The following is a 23281-nucleotide window of genomic DNA, read 5'->3' as shown; positions in this document are numbered from 1 at the left end:
GACCAGGAGAAGGCATTAGACAGAATATCACAGACTCCCATGTTCTCTCCACAATGGGGTTTTGGGAAGGAAACCCACAATTTTATACAGCTGCACCTTACCAACATCAGGAAAACTGTTTCAGTCAGTAGGTGGATATTGGAAATCTTTCTAATCAATATGGAACCATGCAGGGCTGCCCTTTTCACCTTGACGTGATGGCTGTCTTCTGCAGATCTTTTGCCAATTCCGTCAACAGGGAAACAAATAACAAGGGTAATTATCCCAGTTAGTGTAGGCACTCAGCTCAAAGCCTCCCTGTGCACAGCTACATCATTACCTTTTGCTTTAATTATATTGGTGCACAGATTGCCAGCTCTGACCTGTTTGAACTAGTCTGTAGAGTGAAGGTAAATCAAAGGAGGCCATGTTCTCTGAGATCTGGACTGACCGATCATTTGTCCCCATTACTGTTAAATTAAATTACCTGAAGGTACAAGAGGATACATTTTAGAGGGGCTGGTCATGCATTAAAAAGAGAGACTGAATACCCATGGTCAAACAAAACCCCAACTTTGATCAGAGGTCCACCAGGCAATGGTCAACATGTAATATTCCAAAGCCATGTATGACAGGTAAGTGGATCCTGTTGATTAGTTCCCTAAGCAGACTGACAAAGCCATTTGGGGAGAAAGCCTCATCATCAGCACTTATAAAAAAGCATCAAGACATGTTAGCGAGTTTTGAGAAGATTTGTAGCTCAGGTTGAGATTATGGATGTAAGTTTGCTCGCTGAGCTCAAGGATTCATTTTCAGATGTTTCATCACCATACTAGGTAACATCATCAGTGACCCTTCGGTGAAGCGCTGGTGTTACATCCAGCTTTCTATTTACATGTTTAGGTTTCCTTGGGTTGGTGATGCCATTTCATGTGTTGGCGATGTTATTTCCTGTTTTTTACTCAGAGGGTGGTAGATGGGGTTCAGATCGATGTGCTTTATGATAAAGTTCCAGTTGGAATACCATGCTTCTAAGAATTCTCGGACATGTCGCTGTTTAGCTTGTCCTAGAATGGATGTGTTGTCCTAGTCAAAGTGGTGTCCTTCCTCATCTATATGTAAGGATACTAGTGATAGTGGATCATGTCTTTTTGTGGCTAGTTAATGTTCATGTATCCTGCTGGCTAGTATTCTGCCTGTTTGTCCAATGCAGTGTTTGTTACAGTTCTGGCAAGGTATTTTGTCTATGATGTTCATCTTGCTTATTGTTTGTATAGGGTCGTTTAGTTGCTGATTTAATGTGTTGGTAGGATTGTGGGTGAGAAATCGGCAGACTGTATTCATTGGGTACCTGTTCTCTTTGAACATGCTACATAGGTAATTTTCCTCTGCTCTTTGTAGTTCCTCTGTGCTGCAGTGTGATCCTAAGGGGACACAGAGAAAAAGATCAATTATATCCAGAAGACCATCATTTCAGTGAGAGAAGCTCTTTGGTCTGTCCAGTCTCAACTGTATTGCATCTGTACCTATTCCAAAGTCCACACTAAATGCTGAGTGACAAAATAAAACTTAGAGTAGCACTTGCAGAGATGCACTGGGAATGGGACACTAAGGCTTTTCAGTAATATCACACCAAGGGAATAGAAACTGTAGAATTCCTTGGGCTTACAACAAGTGTACAATGCTAGGAAGGATATTTGAAATTGTTTTGAGGCACCTCTATGATTCTAGAGGTGCCTCAAAATTTCATCAACAGATGCCTAAGGGAAAGACTACGGAATGCGGACATGCCGCAACCCAAAGGACTAGCCACACTACCATACATCAAAAACATTTCTGAACTGACAGCCAGACTACTGCGACCACTAGGACTCATAACAGCACACAAACCAACAGCCACTCTCAGACAACAACTCACCAGGACGAAGGACCCTATACCCAGCATGAGCAAAACCAATGTAGTGTACAAAATCCCATGCAAGGACTGCACAAAATACTACACAGGACAAACAGGAAGACAGCTAACGGTCCACATCCATGAACACCAACTATCCACGAAGCGACATGACCAGCTAGCCTTAGTAACCACACACTCAGATGACAAGCAACATGAGTTTGACTGGGAGAACACTACTATTATAGGACAAGCCAAACAGAGAACTGCCAGGGAATTCCTAGAGGCACGGCACTCATCCACAGATTCAATCACTAAGCACATCGACCTGGACCCAATATACCGGCCACCGCAACGGACAGCTGGAACTGACAACCGGAAGCGGCAGAGACAAACCACTATAAATGCTGGAGGGAACATCACAGAAGTGCTTCACAGGAGGCTCCCAAGCACTGAGGATGTCACCTAGACAGGGGACGAAACATCTGCAACACAAATTCCCAGCTCGGTGAACAGAACCACAACAACGAGCACCCGAGCTACAAATCTTCTCCAAAACTCTGATCCATCTGCCATTTTTCCGCCCAACTCTCCAGTCTATCTATATCCTCCTGTATTCTTTGACAGTCCCTTATGCTTTCTGCTACTCCACCGATCTTCGTGTCATCTGCAAACTTGCTGATCATACCAACAGTGCCCTCTTCCAGATCATTTATGTATATTAGAAACAACAGTTGCACCAACACTGACCCCTGTGGAACACCACTGATCACCTTTCTCCATTTCGAGAAACTCCCTTCAACTACTACTCTCTGTCTCCTGTTGCTCAACCAGTTCTTTAACCACCTAGCTAGAACACCCTGCACACCACGTGACTTCACTTTCTCCATTAGTCTATCATTGGGAACCTTATCAAACGCCTTACTGAAGTCCATGTATATGACATCAACAGCCCTTCCTTCAGCTATCAACTTGGCCACTTCCTCAAGTTGATGTCAGGCTCACTGGCCTGTACTTACCCAGAATATCCCTACTACCCTTCTTGTACAGGGGGACAACATGAGCAACCTTTCAGTCCTCCAGTACCTCACCTGTATTTAAGGATGCCACAAAGATAACTGTAAGGTCCCCAGCTATTTCCTCTCTCGCCTTCCTCAGCAACCTGGGATAGATCCCATCCGGTCCTGGGGATTTGTCCACCTTAATTACCTCTAACCTACCCAACACATCCTCCCTACATATGTCAATGTGATCCAGACTAGTCAAACTTCTATCTCTAATCTCAAGATTCATCATGTTCCTCTCCTCAGTGAACACTGATGCAAAGTAATCATCCAGAATCTCACCCATGGCTCCTTCTCTGGTTGGACTATTGGCATACTGCTCTAGAAAACTCTCCTGGACGCTTCTTATAAATTTTACCCCATCCAGACCTCTAATGCTAAGTGTATCCCAGTCAATGCTGGGAAAATTAAAATCTCCCATCACCATTACCCTATTGCCTCTACATATTTCCATAATCTGTTTACCTATTTATTCTTCTACCTCATGCTCACTGTTAGGAGGCCTGTAATACAGCCCCAACAATGTAACTGCACCTTTCTTATTTCTCAGCTCCACCCATAATGCCTCACTATCCAAGACATCCATAATGTCCTCCTTTACCACAGCTGTGATATCAACCCTGACCAACTCCACCCCCCTCCCCCCCTTTAACTTCCCTCCCTGCCCTGTCTGAAATGTCTATATCCTGGAACATTTAGTTGCCAATCATCATGCCCTTCCTTCAACCAAGTCTGTGTGATTGCAATAACGTCATACTCTCAGGCACCAATCCAAGCCCTAAGTTCATCAGCCTTACACACTATACTCCTTGCATTAAGGTAGATGCATTTCAGGCCATCTGTTCTTTTGCACCCATCTGCTCTCTGCCTACTCTTCCCTTTCTTAATGCTATCTTCATGATTCTTACAGTCTCCATCTCGCTGCCTATTTGTTTTCTCTTCTGGTTCCCAGTCTCCTGCCACATGAGTTTAAAACCTCCCCAACAGCAGTAGCAAAAACTCCCCAAGGACATTGGTTCCGGTCTGGTTCAGATGTGGACCATCCAGAAACAGTCCCAATGTCCAACAAATCTGGACCCCTCCCTCCTACACTATCTCTCAAGCCACGTGTTCATCCTGCCTATTTTTTCATTTCTATGCTGGCTAGCACATGGCACTGGTAGTAATCCCGAGATCACTACCTTTGAGGTCCTCCTCTTTAACATCTCTCCTAGCTCCTTGAATTTTTCTTTCAGGACCTCAACTCATTTGTTACTTATATTGTTGGTGCCTATATGCACCAAGACAACTGGCTGTTCACCCTCTCCTTTCAGAATGCTCTGTAGCCGATCGGTGACATCCCTGATCCGAGCACCTGGGAGGCAACATACCATCCGGGAGTCCTGTTTTTGGCCACAGAACCGCCTATCTACTTCCGTCACAATAGAACCCACTATGACTATGGCCCTACGAGTCTTTTTCCCACCATTCTGAACAGCAGTGCCCGCCACGATGCCATGATCCTGGCAACTGCTGCCCTCTCCTGGTGAGCCATCTCCCCCAAAATGGTATACCTGTTTTGGTGGGAGATGACCGCAGGGGACACCTGCACCACCTTCCTACTCTTTTTCTGTCTTTTGGTCACCCATTCACTGTCTCCCTCAGCAATTCTAACCTGCGGTGTGACCAGTTTACTAAACGTGCTATCCACTGCTCCACAGTGAGGTCATCTGCAGCTCCAGAGCCATCATGTGGTCAAACAAAAGCTGCAGCTGGACACACCTCTTGCAAGTGTAACAGTCAGGAATGTCAGACATGTTCCTAAGCTCCCACATCAAGCAAGAGGCATATGCCACGGGTCTGAGGTCCCCTGCCATTGTAAGCTTGGCTTTATATGAACTACCTAAAACCAAACAATGCACTTAAATATATATGAAAAAGAAAGATAAGAAAGAAATAAAAGATGAGGGTGATGATGCCTTTCCTCATGGATTTGCTCATGGTACCTGCCAGAAGCATTATGACATACACTTCCAGCAGGTCCTGGCAATCAAATTCCATAGAGTAGAATAGAACTCAACCGGTAAGCCGTCACTTCCAGGAGTTTTATTCTTTTCAAAGGACTCAAGGTCCTTGGTCAGCTTATCCAGAGATGGCTGCTGGTCCAACGTCTCCCATGTTCTGTTGTCTACACCTCAGTGATAAAGGACAGGAATGACTGGGAGGCCACGCTGTCAATTGGCTTCGAGTCACACAGACTGGCATAGAAGGATTTGCTGATCCTCATGATGTCAGTCTAAGATGACGTTACTGAGCCATCTTCCTTCAGGCTGCTGAGCATGGAGTTCTCCTTGTGCACCTTCTGGAAAAAGAAATGTGGGCACCTCTCGTCCTGCTCCACAGAGCGGACCTTAGACTGGAAGAATATCTTGGAGGCCTCTGAGGCAGAGCGAGGCTTGCTGGCCCTTCATCTCCTGGAGGTCCTCTGTGACATCGACCCCCATCGTCTTCAGCAGGAGCAATTCTGCATACTTTCCTGGAGTTTGAACAGTTTCCCGGCCTCTGTCTCGCCTCCTGAACACCTTTGAGGATGAAGAACCTCTTGATGTTCCCTTTTATAGTTTCCCACCAGTCCACTGGAGACTCAAAGAGGGGCTTCATAGTTCTCAAACCTACACGAAGCCTCTTCAGCTGTTCAATTACTGGGATCAACAACTTTGTGTTCAGCTTCCACATTCCCTTACCAGCCAACTGCTTGTCCTGTAGGTGACAGTCAGCCAGCAGGAGACAGTGGTCAGAGAAGAATCACAATGTTTTTGTAATTTTTTAATTTCAAAAATACACTTTATTCATAAAATCATTTCAATTTCTATACAATTGATGATGCCATACATACATATACATTACATTTCTTTACATAGAGAGATCGGAATTAATCATTCTTATGTACAAATCTGTACATTGACTACCCAGATATTCTGCTGAAGCATCAGAGGAGCACAATTACTGAGTGGGCGCCCTGTTCTTCTTAGGCAGGCAGACCTTACATGGTGGTCTTTCCCCACGCAGCTGCCCCAAGCTTCAGCGCGTCCCTCAACACACTTTCCTGGACCTTGGAATGTGCCAGTCTGCAACACTCAGTCGGGGTCAACTCCTTCAGCTGGAAGATCAACTGGTTTCGGACAGACCAAAGAGCGACTTTCACCGAGTTGATGACCCTCCAGGCACAGTTGATGTTCACCTCAGTGTGCGACCCAGGCAACAGACCTACAGCACGGAGTCCCGCGTCACAGAGCTGCTCGGGACGAACCTCAACAAACACCATTGCACTCCCCTCCAGACTTCCTTTGCATAGGCACATTCCAGAAGGAGGTGTGTGACAGTCTCGTCCCCTCCACAGCCGCTTCGAAGGCAGCGTGTGGTGGGGCAGAGAATCCGGGCCTGCATAAAGGATCTCACCAGCAGAGCCCTTCTCACCACTAGTCTTGGTGCTTGTTTGAAAGTTCTGGCGATGAAGCGTTCTGCCAAATGACTTTGATAGGCTGCCCAGGGAACTGCTCGAAAGGATCCGCCCTCTCCTTTTCCCGAAGGTTCTCAAGGACACTATGTGCTGACCACTTCCTGATGGACTTGTGGTCAAAGGTGTTTTTTTGTAATGTCCACCACCACCTTCGCAATGTCAGTGAATCCCATGTCCCTGAATAAACTTTACAAATGTTGTAAGCTATATTGGGGGGGGAGGGGGGGGTGAGAGAAATAAAATCTGAAAAGGGAATACACCAGTGAAGTTACTTAACACTATGAAGTTTAAAACATTACTACTCTAAAAGTCATGATTTGGAGATGCCGGTGTTGGACTTGGGTGTACAAAGTTAAAAATCACACAACACCAGGTTATACTCCAACTTAGATACTATGCATGTTTCCCCAAGATTGTAGTGGCCAGAGTCTGAGGCTGGCGCAGGCGCAGGCGTCCGCACGCCGGATGACGTCATCGAGCAGGTGGTGAGAGGTCAGGCACATGCGCGTTGGCGGCAGCATTCTTGGCTAAGTGACCAATGTGTAAAATGTCCGGGGGGCGGTGCAGTCGTTGGTGTTTAATCTCGGGAGTCAGGCCGGGAGGAAACGGAGCGGGAGTCCGGCGCAGTTGTTGGAGATATTTTAACGATCTGTGTATGTTGGGTGTTGACTGTTTACGGTCTGTGCCATAGAAACATGTATCGGTGAGAAGGGGAGGGTTCACGGCAGCTACGGCATCGAGAGTGGCCACTGAGCCGTAAGGCCAGTCTCTCCTTTACTAGGGCTGCTTCATGTTGGTGAAATACATTCTGCGAGAATCGTGTGATTAACCTGTTGTCTACTCTTATCCGGACTGCAATGAAATTGTCGATCTCCGTGTATAATTTTGATTTACAATGCCGACTTTCACTTGGAGCGTAGCTCCGAATGACTTGACTTAAATGTATGTTTATGCATGTCTCCTTTGTCTGGTAAAGATATCTAGTTTATTGGAAAACTTAAGGTTTTTTAAGTTAAGTATTGTACCCAACAAGGTAATCTGCAGCAGATCCTGAACTTGTAACGGTTATATCGGTTGTTGACAAGCTTTCAGTGATGGGATCTGAGTGCTCAGAAAGTTTGGGTTCAAGCTTAAGTAGCTGTTGCCATTACCCTCAACAGTACAAGAGTAGTGCAATACTTATTTCCAACTTTTGTCAGTTAAGCTTTCGATAAAGTCGCCATTGTGCTACTGGGTCATAGGGTTACTATCTCATTTGCGAGAGAGGTGACTGGTGGTTTCTTAATCTGAAGATCACCAAGTCTCAGACAAGCCAAAACATTGGGGCTGGTAACCTCAGCCAATATGCAAATTGAATCCATGCTATTGGGTTCTCTGCACCTCAAGCCAGCTAGCTATTAGGTGAGCTAACTAACTCCTGTTAAGCTTTAGTAGTAAACTAAAGCATTGACTACTTCCCAAGTCCTCTTGGTTTGTGTAAGTTTTGTTTCTTACAGAGAGTGAATCAGGTAAATGAAACTTAAATTAGATCATAATTGTTTTGAAAACATATGAGGTGTGATTCATTTCTATAAATGTCAAGCAATTGGCAAACTTACATTAATTATTATATCGCTAGGCAATTCAAGATGCTTTCTAGTTGGTATGTAAACACATTAACTGGTTCCTCAATTGCTTGTTATAACTGAGATTTGCAGAACATCAGCAATCCATGTTCATCCTTAGATTTTGCTCAGTGTTTTGATCTCAACCAACATAAAAGTAGAGATGCTGAAATTGATCCCAGACTATTGGGTAAGGAAGGAAAGTTAAGTCTAGATTCTGCATCTTGACTGCTTTTTAGTGAAGTCAACTAAACTACATTTGAATGGAAATTGGGCTTCCTTGACTATTATATCTCCAAATTATGCATAAATGGCTGAATATCTACAGATATTGACACTTGTGAAGAATACCCTCCAAAATTAAAGGGGATTGGAAAAGACAAAATAGAAAAGGAGGTTTCTGATTAAGTTTCTCAGTACTGTAATTCAACCTCTAGAATGTTTAACTTTTGGAGTTGGATAATCAGCTTTTACCGTAATGAATGGTGAAGCCAAATTAAAGGGCCATTAAAGGGCCAAATGACCTACTCCTCTCTTTCTATAAAATTTAATTATTTATGATAGAAATAGATGCAAGAGCTTTCAACCATTATAGGCTGGCCTTGGGTTTTGGTTAAACATTCTTTCCAGGCTTGGATGCTGAGGATCTTCAACTCTGGTGAGGCAAATGGAAATGTCATATGGTGAGAGTCATCATGGAAATTGTGGTTTTCACTGTTCTAAGGGGGATCTGCAATACCCAGACTGTCACATAAACAATGGATAAAAAGCATAGTATAAGGCTGTAAGGTGTAGGAGCAGAATGGCGTTCAACCCAACAAGCCTGTGCCCCTATTCAACGAGATCATGTCTGATCTGATAATTCTCAACCCCACTTTCCTATCTTTTTGCTATAACCCTATAATCAATGATTCCCTCATTGATTAAAAATCTATCTGAATATACTTGATGATCCAGCCTTGAGAGCCCTCTGTAGTAAAGAATTCCAAAGATTCACTACCTTCTGAGAGAAGAAATTCCTTCTCATCTCTACCTTAAATGTGCGACTCCATATTCTGAGATTATGCCCTCTGGTCCTATAAGATTCTCCCATAAGGGAAAAGTTTCCACATCTACCCTGTCAAATCCCCCAAAACCTGTATGTTTTAATAAAGTCACAGTTATTCTTCTCAATTCTGGTGAGTTCAAGCCAAACATAATCAATCTCTCCTCCCTCAGTATTTGGTACTAAACCGGTGAATCTTGTCTGGATTGCCTCCAATGACAGTATAGCTTTCCCTAGATAAGGGGTACACAGATATTCACAGTAATCCAGCTGTGGACTGACAAGTGCCTTGCATAGTTTTAGCAAAACCTCTCTACTTTTATACTCCATTTCCTTTGAAATTAAGGCCTGATTCCATTTGTCTTCTGCTATTATCTGCTGAATGTGAATGCTACCTTTTTGAGCCTCATGGACAAGGACTCCCAAATCCCTCTGCTCTGTAGGTTTCTGCAGTTTTTCTCCATTTAAATATTCACTCCTCTATTCTTCCTGCCAAAAATAGGTAACTTCAAAGTTCACCACATTATATTCCATCTGCCAAATTTTTGTCCACCCATAACCTGTCTATATCCCTCTGCAGACTCCTTGTGTCATCCTCATCATTTACCTTCCCACCTGTTTTTGCATCATTAGCAAATCTGGCCATCGTGTATTCAATTTCCTCATCTGGGTCATCAACATATACCTGTATTGCAAGTAATTTTGAGCACAGCAGTGATCCATATTGCAGATCACTCATTCCAGGTTGCCATTGCTGAAAATACTCCTCTTATTCCGAGTCTTGTCTTATACGTTAGCCAGTCTTCTGTCTATGTTAATTACTATCTGCAACACCATTATGAAGTAGCCTAGTCTGTGATATTGTATCATCAAATGCCTTCTGAAAATCCAAATGTATTAGATCCACTACTTCCCCATAACCTATACCTTCCCAAATAATTTTGATACCTTCCCAAAGAATTTTAGTAAATTTGGCATGCATAATTTCTCCTTTATGAAGCCATGCTGATTCTGCCCGATCATATTATATAGCTGTAAATGCTGTGCTATCAAATTGCAACTAATAACTGTGAGGCATAGATGGATGGGAAATAAAGTATATTTTGAAAGAATAGTGTTTGTGTCAGGTTTAGATGTACAGAACTGGCTCAAAGGTAGAAGACAGAGGGTGGTGGTGGAGGGTTGTTTTTCAGACTCACCAGTGGAGTGCCACAAGGATCGGTGCTGGGTCCTCTACTTTTTGGCAGTTACATAAATGATTTGGATGTGAGCATAAGAGGTACAGTTAGTAAGTTTGCAGATGACACCAAAATTGGAGATGTAGTGGACAGTGCAGAGGGTTACCTCAGATTACAACAGGATCTGGACCAGATGAGCCAATGGGCTGAGAAGTGGCAGATGGAGTTTAATTCAGATAAATGCGAGGTGCTGCATTTTGGGAAAGCAAATCTTAGCAGGACTTATACACTTAATGGTAAGGTCCTAGGGAGTGTTGCTGAACAAAGAGACCTTGGAATGCAGGTTCATAGCTTCTTGAAAGTGGAGTCACAGGTAGATAGGATAGTGAAGAAAGCGTTTGGTATGCTTTCCTTTATTGGTCAGAGTATTGAGTGCAGGAGTTGGGAAGTCACGTTGCAGCTGTTCAGGACATTGGTTAGGCCACTGTTAGTAAATTGCGTGCACTTCTGGTCTCCTTCCTATCGGAAAGATGTTGTGAAACCTGAAAGGATTCAGGAAAGATTTACAAGGATGTTGCCAGGGTTGGAGGATTTGAGCTATGGGGGGAAGCTGAACATGTTGGGGCAGTTTTCCCTGGAGCATCGGAGGTTGAGGGGTGACCTTATAGAGGTTAAAAAAATTATGAGGGGCATGGGTAGGATGAATAGACAAAGTCTTTTCCCTAGGGTCAGGGAGTCCAGAACTAGAGGGCATAGGTTTAGGGTGAGAGGGGAAAGATATTAAAGAGACCTAACGGGCAACTTTTTCATGCAGAGGGAGGAACGTGTATGGAATGAGCTGGCAGGGGATGTGGTGGAGGCTGGTACAATTGCAACATTTTAAGAGGCATTTGGATGGGTATAGGAGCAGCAAGTGTTTGGAGGGATATGGGCCAGGTGCTGGCAGGTGGGACTAGATTGGGTTGGGATATTTGGTCAGCATGGACAGGTTGGACCGAAGGGTCTGTTTCCGTGCTGTACATCTCTATGACTCTAAGAATGTGTGAAACATTTTGATCATGTTTGATATTATGATTACAGCAAGTCAAACTTTGAGGCTTGTTGTTTTATTTGTTCAGGGGATATGGATGTTGCTAGCTGGGTCATTGTTTGTTACCCATCCCAAATTTAGGAGTCATTGACATTGTTATGGGTCTGTGGTCACAGGTAGACCAGACTAGGTGAGGATGTCAGACTTCCTTACTGAAGGATATTAGTGAATCAGATTGATTTTTTACAACAATCCACTGTTACATGGTACCATTAAGGTAGCTTTGAATTCCAGGTTTTTATTTGAATTACCAACTCAAATTCCGTCATGTGCTATGGTGGGATTCAAACTCATGTTCCTAGAACAATAAGATGGGATTCTGGGTTGCTAGACCAGTGACATTACTGCAAGTCACTGGTTCCTCTCAGAACGGACACTTGTTAAAGTGTTAGATATTATGAAAATATATAAATCATTGGGGATCTTAAAAATAAACCATATTCCCACATGGGCAATCTATTACAAGGGAAAATGATCTTCAAATACAATTTCTTCAAATGAAATCAGAAATTTCATTTTTACGCAAAAATAATGAATGTTAGGAGCATGTCCTTTGATGGCCATTGCTACAGGATTAGTTGAAACATTAAAGACTGAGGTGAATTTTTGTTAAACTTAAGACAGAAAGCCCAAGTAGGTAATTGAGATTTACATCAGCCATGATTTCACTGAATGGTAGAACAGAATCCAGAGATTGAGTATATATATATATATAACACTGAAATAGGCTGCCCAGCACAACCAACCTGTGTTGAAGCTTATCTTCCAGGAGCAAATTATTCAAATAAAAAAGCAAATGTCTTTCAAAGCAAATAATAATTCAAACTATATTATTTTCCCCTGTTCCTATATTACTTCATGCCTGAACATTTGAGACTCCTGAGTAGTACCTATGAATATATTAGCAATAATTAAAAATCCATGTTTGGCAAGGGGGAGGTAAAGTGGTGATTATAATTGTGTAGACAACTGCAAAAAGTAATTCTTTGGGGGCAAGAAAGGAAAAAAAAACTAATAAAGGATAAAATATTTACATTTTAAGTGGATGCTGTGGGAGGTATTTCAAAAACATTTAATGCAACTATATGGGATTAAGAGGTTTTACTTGTATCTTAAGCAAGTGATCGATAAATACTAAGATATGTTTGTGAAGGTTATCATTCAGTATTGGTAACATCTGAAAAACAGAACCAGTTTGAAATACTAATTTAGTAAATTTGCTGTGTTACATAAATAAGTTAGTTTTTGCATTTGGGTTGCAGCAGGATCACAATAAACATGGAACTTAACTACAGGTTCTCAGTTACCCACAGCACTGAATACCTTTCAGCTTTTTTTAGGATGTTTGTACATTGAATAGTGAGTCAATATGTTTGGTAATTTTTTTCACACGCATGTTTGCCTCCACCACATGTAAACGTGTCCTACACTGTTGCTTTGAATTATAATGAAAACGTGATGCCAAATTTTATGTGCTTGTTTACTTGGTATAATAGTGGAGTTAATGTTTATATTCCTAACTGTCAAATTCTGACATTCCTAGGCAAAATCGCATTATGGAAACACTAACAAAGTAAGAATTGTGCAAAATCAGGATGGGTCCAGATGTTCCACTACTAAACGACTACAAACAGGAATTCTTTTGGAAACGGTTTCCACAGACGATACTAGGAGGACCACGCTTCAAACTTGGATACTGTGCTCCGCCTTACATTTATGTTAACCAAATTATTTTGTTTCTGATACCATGGGTTTTTGGTGGTGTAGGGACTGTTCTTTACCAACTAAATATATTAAACAATTGTTGGGCATCAGTCCTTGCTGCAGGATTGATGTTGCTGGCAGCCTTCATTGTCCAAGGCATGAGCGTATGGGTCAGACAAAAGAATGTGACAGTTGAAATATTTCCATCTGAAAATACTTTGGCAGATGAGGATGAATTTGATTTTTCCAGCTGTGCTGGGCCAGAGACAATAAAATTTATCATACCTGGAAAAAAGTATTTAATCAATACAGTTTTTCATTCCATCCTAGCTGGAGCATTATGTGGCCTTGGAACATTTTATTTACTACCTAACAGCTTAATGCTACTATATACCAACACAGGGGCAACTTTTGTGCTTTTCGTTTTTGGTTGGGTAACAGTGTGCATTGGAGAATATTCTTTAATCATAAATACTGCGGTGGAGACTGCCACATTCCAACCACAAGATACATATGAAATCAATGCACTTACCAGACCACTTTACATTTTTCTTTTCATTGCAATGGATCTTGCTTACAGGTAAATTTTTTTTTAATCTTTGATTTGGTGAGGGAGTTGGTTCTAGAATTAAGTGACTACATTTATGTTTGGGTTCAGATTTTGACTTGATTTTCAATTGTGAATTTGCATTCCAATTTTCGTGTTTTTAAAAATACCACTACTGATATGACTGGATACGTGACTTAAGTATGAATATTTTTTCAACTTGGAAATTGTTAGAAAAAATAAAGTTGGATTTTCTTTCGTATTGGTCTAGTTTAAATTCCGAAATGGCTTTTAGTTCCTTGCAAATTAGGGCTGTGTATTTGAAAATATTAAAATCATAGAATCCTTAGTGTGGAAGCAGGCCATTCGCCTCATCACGTTCACACTGACCTTCCAAAGAGCATTCCACCTAGACCCACCTCCCTACCCTATCCCTATGACCCTGCATTTCCTATAGCTAATCCATCTCACCTACACATCCCTGGACACTGTGGGCAATTTAGCATGGTCAGTCCACCAAACCTGAATATAGAATCATAGAAGTTCATAGATTAGATTCCCAACAGTGTGGAAACAGGCCTTTCGGCCCAACCAGTCCACATCGACCCACCCAGACTCATTTCCCTCTGACTAATGCACCTAGCACTATGGGCAATTTAGCATGGCCAGTTCACCTGGCCTACACATCTTTGGACTGTGGGAGGAAACCGGAGCACCCGGAGGAAACCCACACAGACATGGGGTGAATGTGCAAACTCCACACAGACAGTCGCCCGAGGCTGGAATCGAACCTGGGATCCTCGTGCTGTGAGGCAGCAATACTAACCACTGAGCCACCATGCCACCAAGTCTACATATTGGAATCTCCTTCTTTGGACTGTCAGTGGAAATTGGAACACCTGCGGGAAACCCACCCAAACACAGGGAGAATGTACAACCTCCACACAGACAGTTGCCTGACAGTGAAAAATATTGATGCTTTGAGTTTTAGAAAGTTGAATAATTTTCATGAACTGGGGTTAAATATAAAAGGTTCAGTAAATTATCTTCATTTTCATGTTTAAGGAAAGTTTGTATATGTTGAGTATGACTCTAATTTGCAGTTGACCTAATGTTACTTGCACTAGAGAAGTGAAATTAGCCAGTCAGCTCCAAAAGAAGAGCTGAATTTTATATCTTCTAAACATGGAGATTGATGGAATTTAGAAACTTAATTTTGTGGGTAAAGGAATTAGAATGTGTAATGTTGACTCTCTCTTCTGATTACGTATCAATAGCTTGGAATTCCATTCCATTGTTGGTAAACATAATTTATCAATATTATGTTCCAGTCTTGAGGAAATTTTAGTTACTTGTAATATTTAACTAATGGTAGGCTTTCTGAATCTGGATGTTGGATTTTGAATAGTGAGGTAGATAGCTGAAGTATCTTGTACAATAGTGCTTTGAAGTTAATTGACTTTTTCTTTCCTCAGATTTACAGTAAACCCAACCCTGCTTCAAATAAATCAGATTTTTCACATTATTTTTGTATTTCTGCCTGTCATCTGGGCAGTTGGTATTTTGCCTCCTGTGGATGCACTTTTCTTATGGGTTCTTGAACAAGTCTTAGAATTTGGGCTTGGAGGTTCACCCATGGCAACCAATTTAAGGTAAGATTTAAATCTTCACAAATGTAAAAACATGAAGATAAAAAGGCAGTTCTTTCATCAGCTTAAAAGTTTCATGTGATTATTGCCTCATCCTGTAATACATAGGTTATAGTATATTTTATGATGGCCATTGGATATTTGTTGGTCTTTCAGAATCCCATTCTTTCAGGACCTCGCTAATACAGCATCTTGGTGATTGTGCAGATGCCCTTTGGAGCATGTGGATTACGAAGCGGTTGTTATTGAATTCAGATTCTGCATATCAAACTGATCCTGATTCACTACATTAGTCTAATTTGTAGGTTAATGCTTTTCATTTTTCACTCCACATGAGAGAGCCAATAATTTATCCCCGCTGATAAATATTCTTTCCTACTCTCCCCTTCTAAAGGCATTAATTTTTTGAGATACTTTCAGAGGCCCTTCAGTACTTTGCCAGAGTTACATTTAGTCATTTGTGTGAGACTTGAAAGTGAATGACAGTGCTGATCATTCAAATGATATCATGTATGAGTTCAATCTTGTCCTCATCTCATGTATTTCCAGTAAGGATCAGTGGACAGTCACCATTGCAAATCTGTTTTCTAATCCAGCTGTACTAAAGTTTTAACTGTTGGAACCCTCTGCCTCAACTAATTGAGTAAATAATAGGCATTAAAATACAAAACTTCCTAAAATTTATGATTCATTGATGTGATATATCAGGGTTGTAAAAAATCTGCAATTAGAATTTGTAAATGTTATATAAAAAATTAGACTCTATTATTTTCAAAAACTGTGATGTAAATACTTTGTTTAGCACATTCTATGTCAATTTATGTTGTTAAGGTGAGGAGAAAAATACCTGTATTTCATTACCAATTATCATCAGAGTATGCAATCTTGAAAATAATATATCATATTCAATAGGAGTAAATATCCAAGGAACTGAATCATTAAAGAAAACAAATGGCATAATGTAGACATTATTTGGAAGAATGTTTGATTGCCTCACCTTAATGTACATGTATTTCCTGAAAATGACACTACTATTGTGTTAGGTACAAAACCTTTTGTTGTCCGTTACCAAGTAATGCTTTGTAAACTCAGTTACAAACGTTTTATTCGTGCAGCAGGAGATTTGTATAACTTATTTCCTGTTCTTATTTTAAAACCGGAAGTCAAAGAGACTAAAATATAGCGACTTAATTAGGCCTTTTGGCCCATCAAGTCTACATCACTATTCGATCATAGCTGATATAGTCCTTCACCCCATTTTCCTTCCTTCTCCCTATAATCCGTGATTCCCCTTTATCAATCAAGAATCTAGCTATCTCTGCTTTAATGCACTCAATGACTTAGCCTTCACAGCCTTCTATGGCAATGAATTCCACAGACACCCTCTAAAGGGTTGTCCTTTCCCTCTGAGGCTGTGCCCTAGAGTCCTAGTCACTCCTACTAGTGGAAGCATGTTTTCCACATCCAGGCCTCTCAGTAATTGTAAGTTTGGATGAAACTTTGCTCGCTGAACTGGAAAGTTTGTTTTCAGATGTTTCGTCACCATACTAGGTAACATCATCAGTGAGCCTCCGGTGAAGCACTAGTGGTATGGCTCGCGTGGTATGGCCCGCTTTTTATTTATGTGTTAATGTTTCCTTGGGTTGGTGGTACTATAATGGTGTCATTTCCTGTACTTTTCCTCAGGGGGTGGTAAATGGGATCCAAGTCGATGTGTTTATTGATAGAGTTCTGGTTGGAGTACCATGCTTCTAGGAATTTGCGCATTTGTCTCTGTTTGGTTTCTCCTAGGATGGATGTGTTGTCCCAGTCAAAGTGGTGTCCTTCCTCAACTGTAAGTAAAGATTCTAGTGAGAGTGGGTCATGTCTTTTTGTGGCTAGTTGATATTCATATATCCTGGTGCCTAGTTTTCTGCCTGTTTGTCCAATGTAGGAAAAGAACAGGAAATGACATCACCACAGGAAATGGTCACCTCAGAAAATGACATCAATGACATCACCACCAGTGCTTCACCGGATGCTCACTGATGATGTTACCTAGTATGGTGACGAAACGTCTGAAAACGAACCTTCCAGCTCAGCAAGCAAACTTACATCCAGAACCGCAACCTGAGCTACAAATCTTCTCAAAACTCGCTATCTGTAGGTTTCAATAAGAACCCCCTCCCCCAATCCTGCTCAACTCCATTAAATACAGACCCAAAGTCCTCAGCTACTCCTCGTATGACAAACACTTCATTCATGGGATCATTCTTGTAAGGCACCACTGGACCTCTCCAATGCCAGCAATCCATCTTTAGATATGGGGCCCAGAATTGCTGACGACATTCCAAATGCAGTCTGACCAGAGCCTTATACAGTCACAGCAGTACATTCCTGCAACTGTATTCTAACACTCTTGAAATAATGCAAACATTGCATTTGCCTTCCTAACTGCTAACTGATCCTGCATGTTAACATTAAGAGAATTCTGAACTAAGACTCCCATGTACCTTGGAATATCATTTCAAAAGCCTTTCCCCATTTAGAAAAATGTATACACGTCTTCTTTCTACCAAAGTGCATAACTCTCACACTTTTTAATACATTGTTTTCCACCTGCCACTTCTATGCCTACTCACCTTGCATGTCCAAGTCCTTTTGCAGCCTCCTTGCGTTTTCAATACTACCTATCCCTCCACCAATCTTTGTGTCATCTACAAACTTAGCAAGAATGCCCTCAGTTCCATCATTCAGACTTTTAATGTATAACATGAATAGTTGTGGTCCCAACACTGATCCCTGCGGAACTCCACTACTCTCTAGCTGTCATCCCAAAAAGACCTCTTTATCCCCGCTTTCTGCCTTCTGCCTGTAAGCCCATCTTCTATCCATGCCATACCTTGCCCCTAACACCATTGGGTCTAATCTTGTTTAGCAGCCTTCTGTGTGGCATCTTATCAAAGGCCATCTGAGAATCTAAACAAATCACATCCACTGGCTGTCCTTTGCTTAACCTGATCATTACTTCTGTAAAAAAAAATTCTAACAAATTTGTCAGGCATGACTTCTCCTTGATGAAGTCATACTGACTCAACCCTATTTTACCATGATTTGGAGATGCCGGTGTTGGACTGGGGTGCACAAAGTTAAAAATCACACAACACCAGGTTTATAGTCCAACAGTCAACCTGTACCCTGCAATCTGATCCTGAATAATTGATTCTAAAATCTTGCCACGTTTGAGATCAGGGTTATGGGCCAATAATTTCCTGTCTTCTGCCTCCCTCCCTTATTAAACAAGTAATATTAGTAATTTTCCAGTCCTCTGGGATGCCCCTGACTCCAGTGATTCCTGAGAGATCACCTCCAAAATCTCCTCAGCTAATTCCTTCAGAACTCATCAGTCCAATGATTTATCCACCTTCAGACCTTTCAATTTCCTCAGTGTCTTCTCCTTAGTGATGGCCACTACATTCACATCTGACCCCAACTCTCTTCTGGTATGCCTCCACCATGTCTTCCACTGTGAAGACTGATGCAAAGTATCTATTCTTTGTCCTCAGTACTATTTCTCCAACCTCGTTTTCCAGCAGTCCAATGTCCACTCTTGTCCCTTTGACCTTTTTATATATTTAAATAAAGCTCTTACAATTTTTTAATATATTACTAGCTACCGTACCCTCATGTTTCATTTTCTCCTGCCTTTTTTAGTTATCCTCTGCTGGTTTTTAAAGGCTTCTCAACCTTCTGGCTTTCCCCTAATCTTCACCAAATTGTATGTTTTTCTTTTACTTTTATGCTTTTCCTGAACTCCCTTGTCAGTCGTGGTTGCCTTGTCTTCTACACAGTATGCTTTTTCTTCCTTGGTATGAATTTCTGCTGTGCCTGCTGAATTACTCCGTAAAACTCCTATGATTGCTGTTCCACTAACATCCATATTAGGCTCCCTTTCCAATCAACTCTTGTCATCATATCTTTGTAGTTATCTTTACACAATTGAAGTACTGTTACATCTGATTTCAACTCCTCCCTCTCAAAATGCAGGGTGAATTTTATTGTATTATGGTCACTGCTCCCTCAGGGTTGCTTCACCTTCACTCTCTTTACATAGCACCAAATCCAGAATTGCCTGTTTCCTCGTGGGCTCTACCAAAAGCTGCTCCCCCCAAAAAATCTGTTTCACAAATTCCTTTTCTTTGGATCTGATGTTCCCTGTCTACCATGATTATTCTAGTAGTGCCTTTTCTATCTCCTGATTTATTTTCTGCCCCACATATGGTTAGGAGGCATTTACATAACTCCCTATTTGTTCCATTGCAGTTCCTAAACAGCCTTTAGACTCTCCATCACTTCTTGCTATCAGTTTAATATTTAATTTCTTACTAACAAGGCAACCTTGCCCATCTGCCTGACCTTTTCCTGGACACACATCTTGGATATTTTGTTCCCAGCCCTGGTTCCCTTGCAGCCACATCTCTGTAATACTCACAACATTCTACCAGCCAGAAGATTAATTCACAAAGTTGGATCATATAGGATTAGGGATAATTTATTAGTCTGGTTCGATGACTGGCTAATTGTCAGAAGACACGGAGTTGGGATAAATGGTTTATTTTCTGGATGGCAAGATGTAACTAGTGGGGTGCTACAGGGTTCGATCCTTGGACTCCAGCTATTTACAATCTATATTAATGACTTGAATACAGAGATCCATAGCCAAATTTGCAGATGGCACAAAAATAGGCAGGACGGTAAATTGCAATGAGGAAATAAGAACCTTACAAATGGATATAGATGGATTGGGAGGGTGGGCCAAAATGTGGAATAGTGTTTAACGTGGATAATTACGAGGTCATGCATTTGGGTTGAAAAATGGGAAGGTACCCTTACTTTTTTTTATAGATTTTTAATTAGAAATTTAACATTTTAACAAGTTTACAAAAATAAACAAAACTCTCAAGTACAAACATTGATATACAATTAAATCTTAAATATATAATAACCAAAATTTAACAAAAGAAAAATACCGAGAAAAATAAACAAAACTCAACTAACTACTAATCTAACCTTCAACTAACCAGAGTGTATATTTAAGTCTCTTACATTATTCAAATAAGAGAAAGAAAAAAAAAACAGTGGATAACATAGAAATTGGGTAGTGAGATACATGCTTGGAATGTGTTAACATTAAATGTAACAAAACCTGTATTCGTGCGGGATTCCTCTCCCAAGGGGCCCCGGACCGGCCAGGGTCGTAATCTCAATTAAATAAAAGCCCTTGTTAGGATTGCCAAAATATCTGTATTCATATAATTCAAGAAGGGCTGTCATATTTTATAAAATAATTCGGTCTTTCGGTGCACCATATTTGTAAGGAAGTCAAGGGGAATACATTCCATAATTAATCCGTGCCAATTTGAAAGTCCAGGGGGCCCTCAGCCACCCAGTTTACCAAAATATTTTTCCTTGCACAGAAAGAGAGAATAGAAAATAATCTCTTCCCGTACATGTCCAGGGAGAATACGTTCGAAAAGCCCAAAAGGAGAGATACAGGGTCCACTTTAATTTCCATTCCTAAAATTTCTGTCAGGGCACTTGCTACTTTAGTCGAGTATCTACGAACCTTATGACAGGTCCATAGACAATGTACAAGAGTGCCCACCTCTATTTTACATTTGGGACACATTGGAGATGCCCCTGCCTTAAATTTTACCAATAGATCCAGTGCTATATGGACCCTATGAAGTATCTTCAGCTGGATAGCCTGAGTTCTGTTACAGATGGTGATTCTTCTGGCATTTTCGCAAATGTCATTCCATGTTTCTATAGAGATTTCCAGTCCCAATTCCTGATCCCATGTTTTAAGTAGATTGTCCATATCTCCCGATACTTCACCATGTAGTAAATGATCAATGGTACTGATGGAGGATACCCCCATTGGTCGTAGTACTCTACATTCTCTATCTGATTTATAAAGACTATCTAATAACGTAGTCTTCTTCTGTATATAGTCTCAAATTTGGAAGTATCGATAGAGGTCTTTATTAGATAATCCGAATTTCTGACGCAGCTGTTCAAAAGACATCAAGACCCCATCTTTAAATAGGCTTCCTAGACATGAGATACCCCTGGATCTCCAGAGTTTAAAAGTGGCGTCTGTAAACCCCGGTTGGAATCCCCATGCTCCCACTATCGGCGCATAGGGGGATGTTTTATGTGAGTTGCCCTCATTTTGCCGCATTATATTCCAAACCTTAACTGGATTTAGTATTATAGGGTTTTTACAGTAATCCGTAATGCTTTTCCTCTTGTCTGAAAATAAAAGGTTAATAAATGGGCATTTTACTTGAGAAGCCTCGATGTTCAGCCAGATTGATTGTGGATCAAACAAGACCCAATCAGCTATGTAACTTAATAAGGAACTTAACTGATATTTCCTAAAGTCTGGGAAGTCCAATCCTCCCCTTGCCTGTGGGAGCTGTAGCTTCTTCAGCTTAATGAGGGGCTGTCTATGATTCCAGATAAAGGAACCCAACCAGCCATATAATTTATGTAGTGCCAGCCTCGGCAGCATCACCGGAAGCATTCTCATAGGGTATAGGAGACGGGGCAGGATATTCATTTTAATTAATGCTATTCTACCCAGTCAGGAAATACTGGGGTAATAAAAATGCCTAAGTATTAGAAACCCTCCAGGGACCATCGAAAGGGAAAATGGGATCCATCCACTAAGTGGGGTATCATAGCAAGGCCACCCATTGGCATAGCCTCCGATTTTAAGAAGTGAATTTTATAGCCTGAGAATGCGCTAAATGTATTAATAACTTGGATTAAGCGAGGTACGGACATCAGAGGACTACTGAGGAATAGAAGAACATCATCTGCATACAGGGTAATTTTATGTTTACCTGTACCAATCCTCGGGGCCGTTATATTAGGATCAGCCCGTATAGCTTCTGCTAGTGGCTCAATTATTAACATAAATAACAATGGCGAGAGAGGATATCCCCGACGGCAGCCCCTACCCACACTGAAGCTATCCGAACCTAATCCATTGGTAACCACAACTGCTTTGGGATCACTATACAATGTTCAGACCCATTTGGTAAACACCTGTCCAACGCCAAACCTTTCCAATGTGTAAAACGGAATCCTTATCTTAATGGGGGGAGACTTTGGAGTGCTCCAGTGCAGAGGGATCTAGGTGTACTTGTTCATGAGTCACAGAAAACTAGCTTGCACGTACAGAAGATAATAAAGAAAATGAATGGAATGTTGGCTTTTATTGCTATAGGCATAGAATATAAAAGTAAGGAAGTATTGCTGCAACTATACAAGGTATTGGTGAGACCGCAACTGGTGTATTGTGCACAGTTTTGGTCCCCGTATTTGAGGAAAGATGTAGTGGCATTGGAGGCAGTTCATAGGAGGTTCACTAGATTTATCCAAGGGATGAGGGGTTTGTCATTTGAAAAGAGATTGAACAGTTTAGGCCGATACTTTCTGGAATTTAGAAGCATGAGGGGAGATCGAATTGAGGTATTAAAGATGATAAAAGATGTTGGTAAAATAGCTATGGAGCAGATATGTCCTCTTTTGGGCCATTCTAGGATGAGAGGTCATTGTCTTACAATAAGGGGTAGCAAATTTAAAACAGAATTGAGGAGAAACTATTCTCCCAAAGGGTTTGTGAATCTGTGGAACTCACTACCCCAAAGTGTGGTGGATGCTTGGACAATGAACAAACTTAAGAGGAGTTAGACAGATTTTTAATTGGTAATAAGTTGAAGGGATATGGAGGGAAGACAGCAAAATGGGGGTGAGGAGCATTATCAGCCATGATCGAATGGCAGAGCAGACTCAATGGGCTGATTGGCCTAATTCTACTTTTATACCTTATGAACTTATAATTTTTAAACTGTGTCCTCTGGTTCGGGACTCACCCATCAGCAGAAACTTGCTTCCTGCCTCCAGAGCGTCTCACCATGATCCAGCTGGAGCCCTTCTCATTTGAACATCTCCCTCCTTTCCCAGTACTGTTGCCAA

General features: G+C 41.3%; 1 protein-coding gene across 3 annotated transcripts in view; it reads left to right on the top strand.

The window, feature by feature from the left end:
- Positions 1-6948: 6948 nt before the first annotated feature.
- The window catches only part of pcnx4 (pecanex 4), a 43555-nt gene continuing 27222 nt past the window's right edge, over positions 6949-23281 (top strand). The window contains exons 1-3 of one of the 3 annotated variants that reach the window (XM_072568387.1): positions 6949-7089; positions 12897-13637; positions 15080-15256. In XM_072568387.1, coding sequence (XP_072424488.1) covers positions 12949-13637; positions 15080-15256 — 866 coding nt within the window. In that variant the 5' untranslated portion in view covers positions 6949-7089; positions 12897-12948. The other 2 variants (XM_072568389.1, XM_072568388.1) reach the window with 2 other exon arrangements.

Source organism: Chiloscyllium punctatum, chromosome 4 (assembly GCF_047496795.1).
Source record: "Chiloscyllium punctatum isolate Juve2018m chromosome 4, sChiPun1.3, whole genome shotgun sequence".
NCBI lineage: Eukaryota > Metazoa > Chordata > Chondrichthyes > Orectolobiformes > Hemiscylliidae > Chiloscyllium > Chiloscyllium punctatum.
This window is presented reverse-complemented; position numbering and strand designations above follow the sequence as displayed.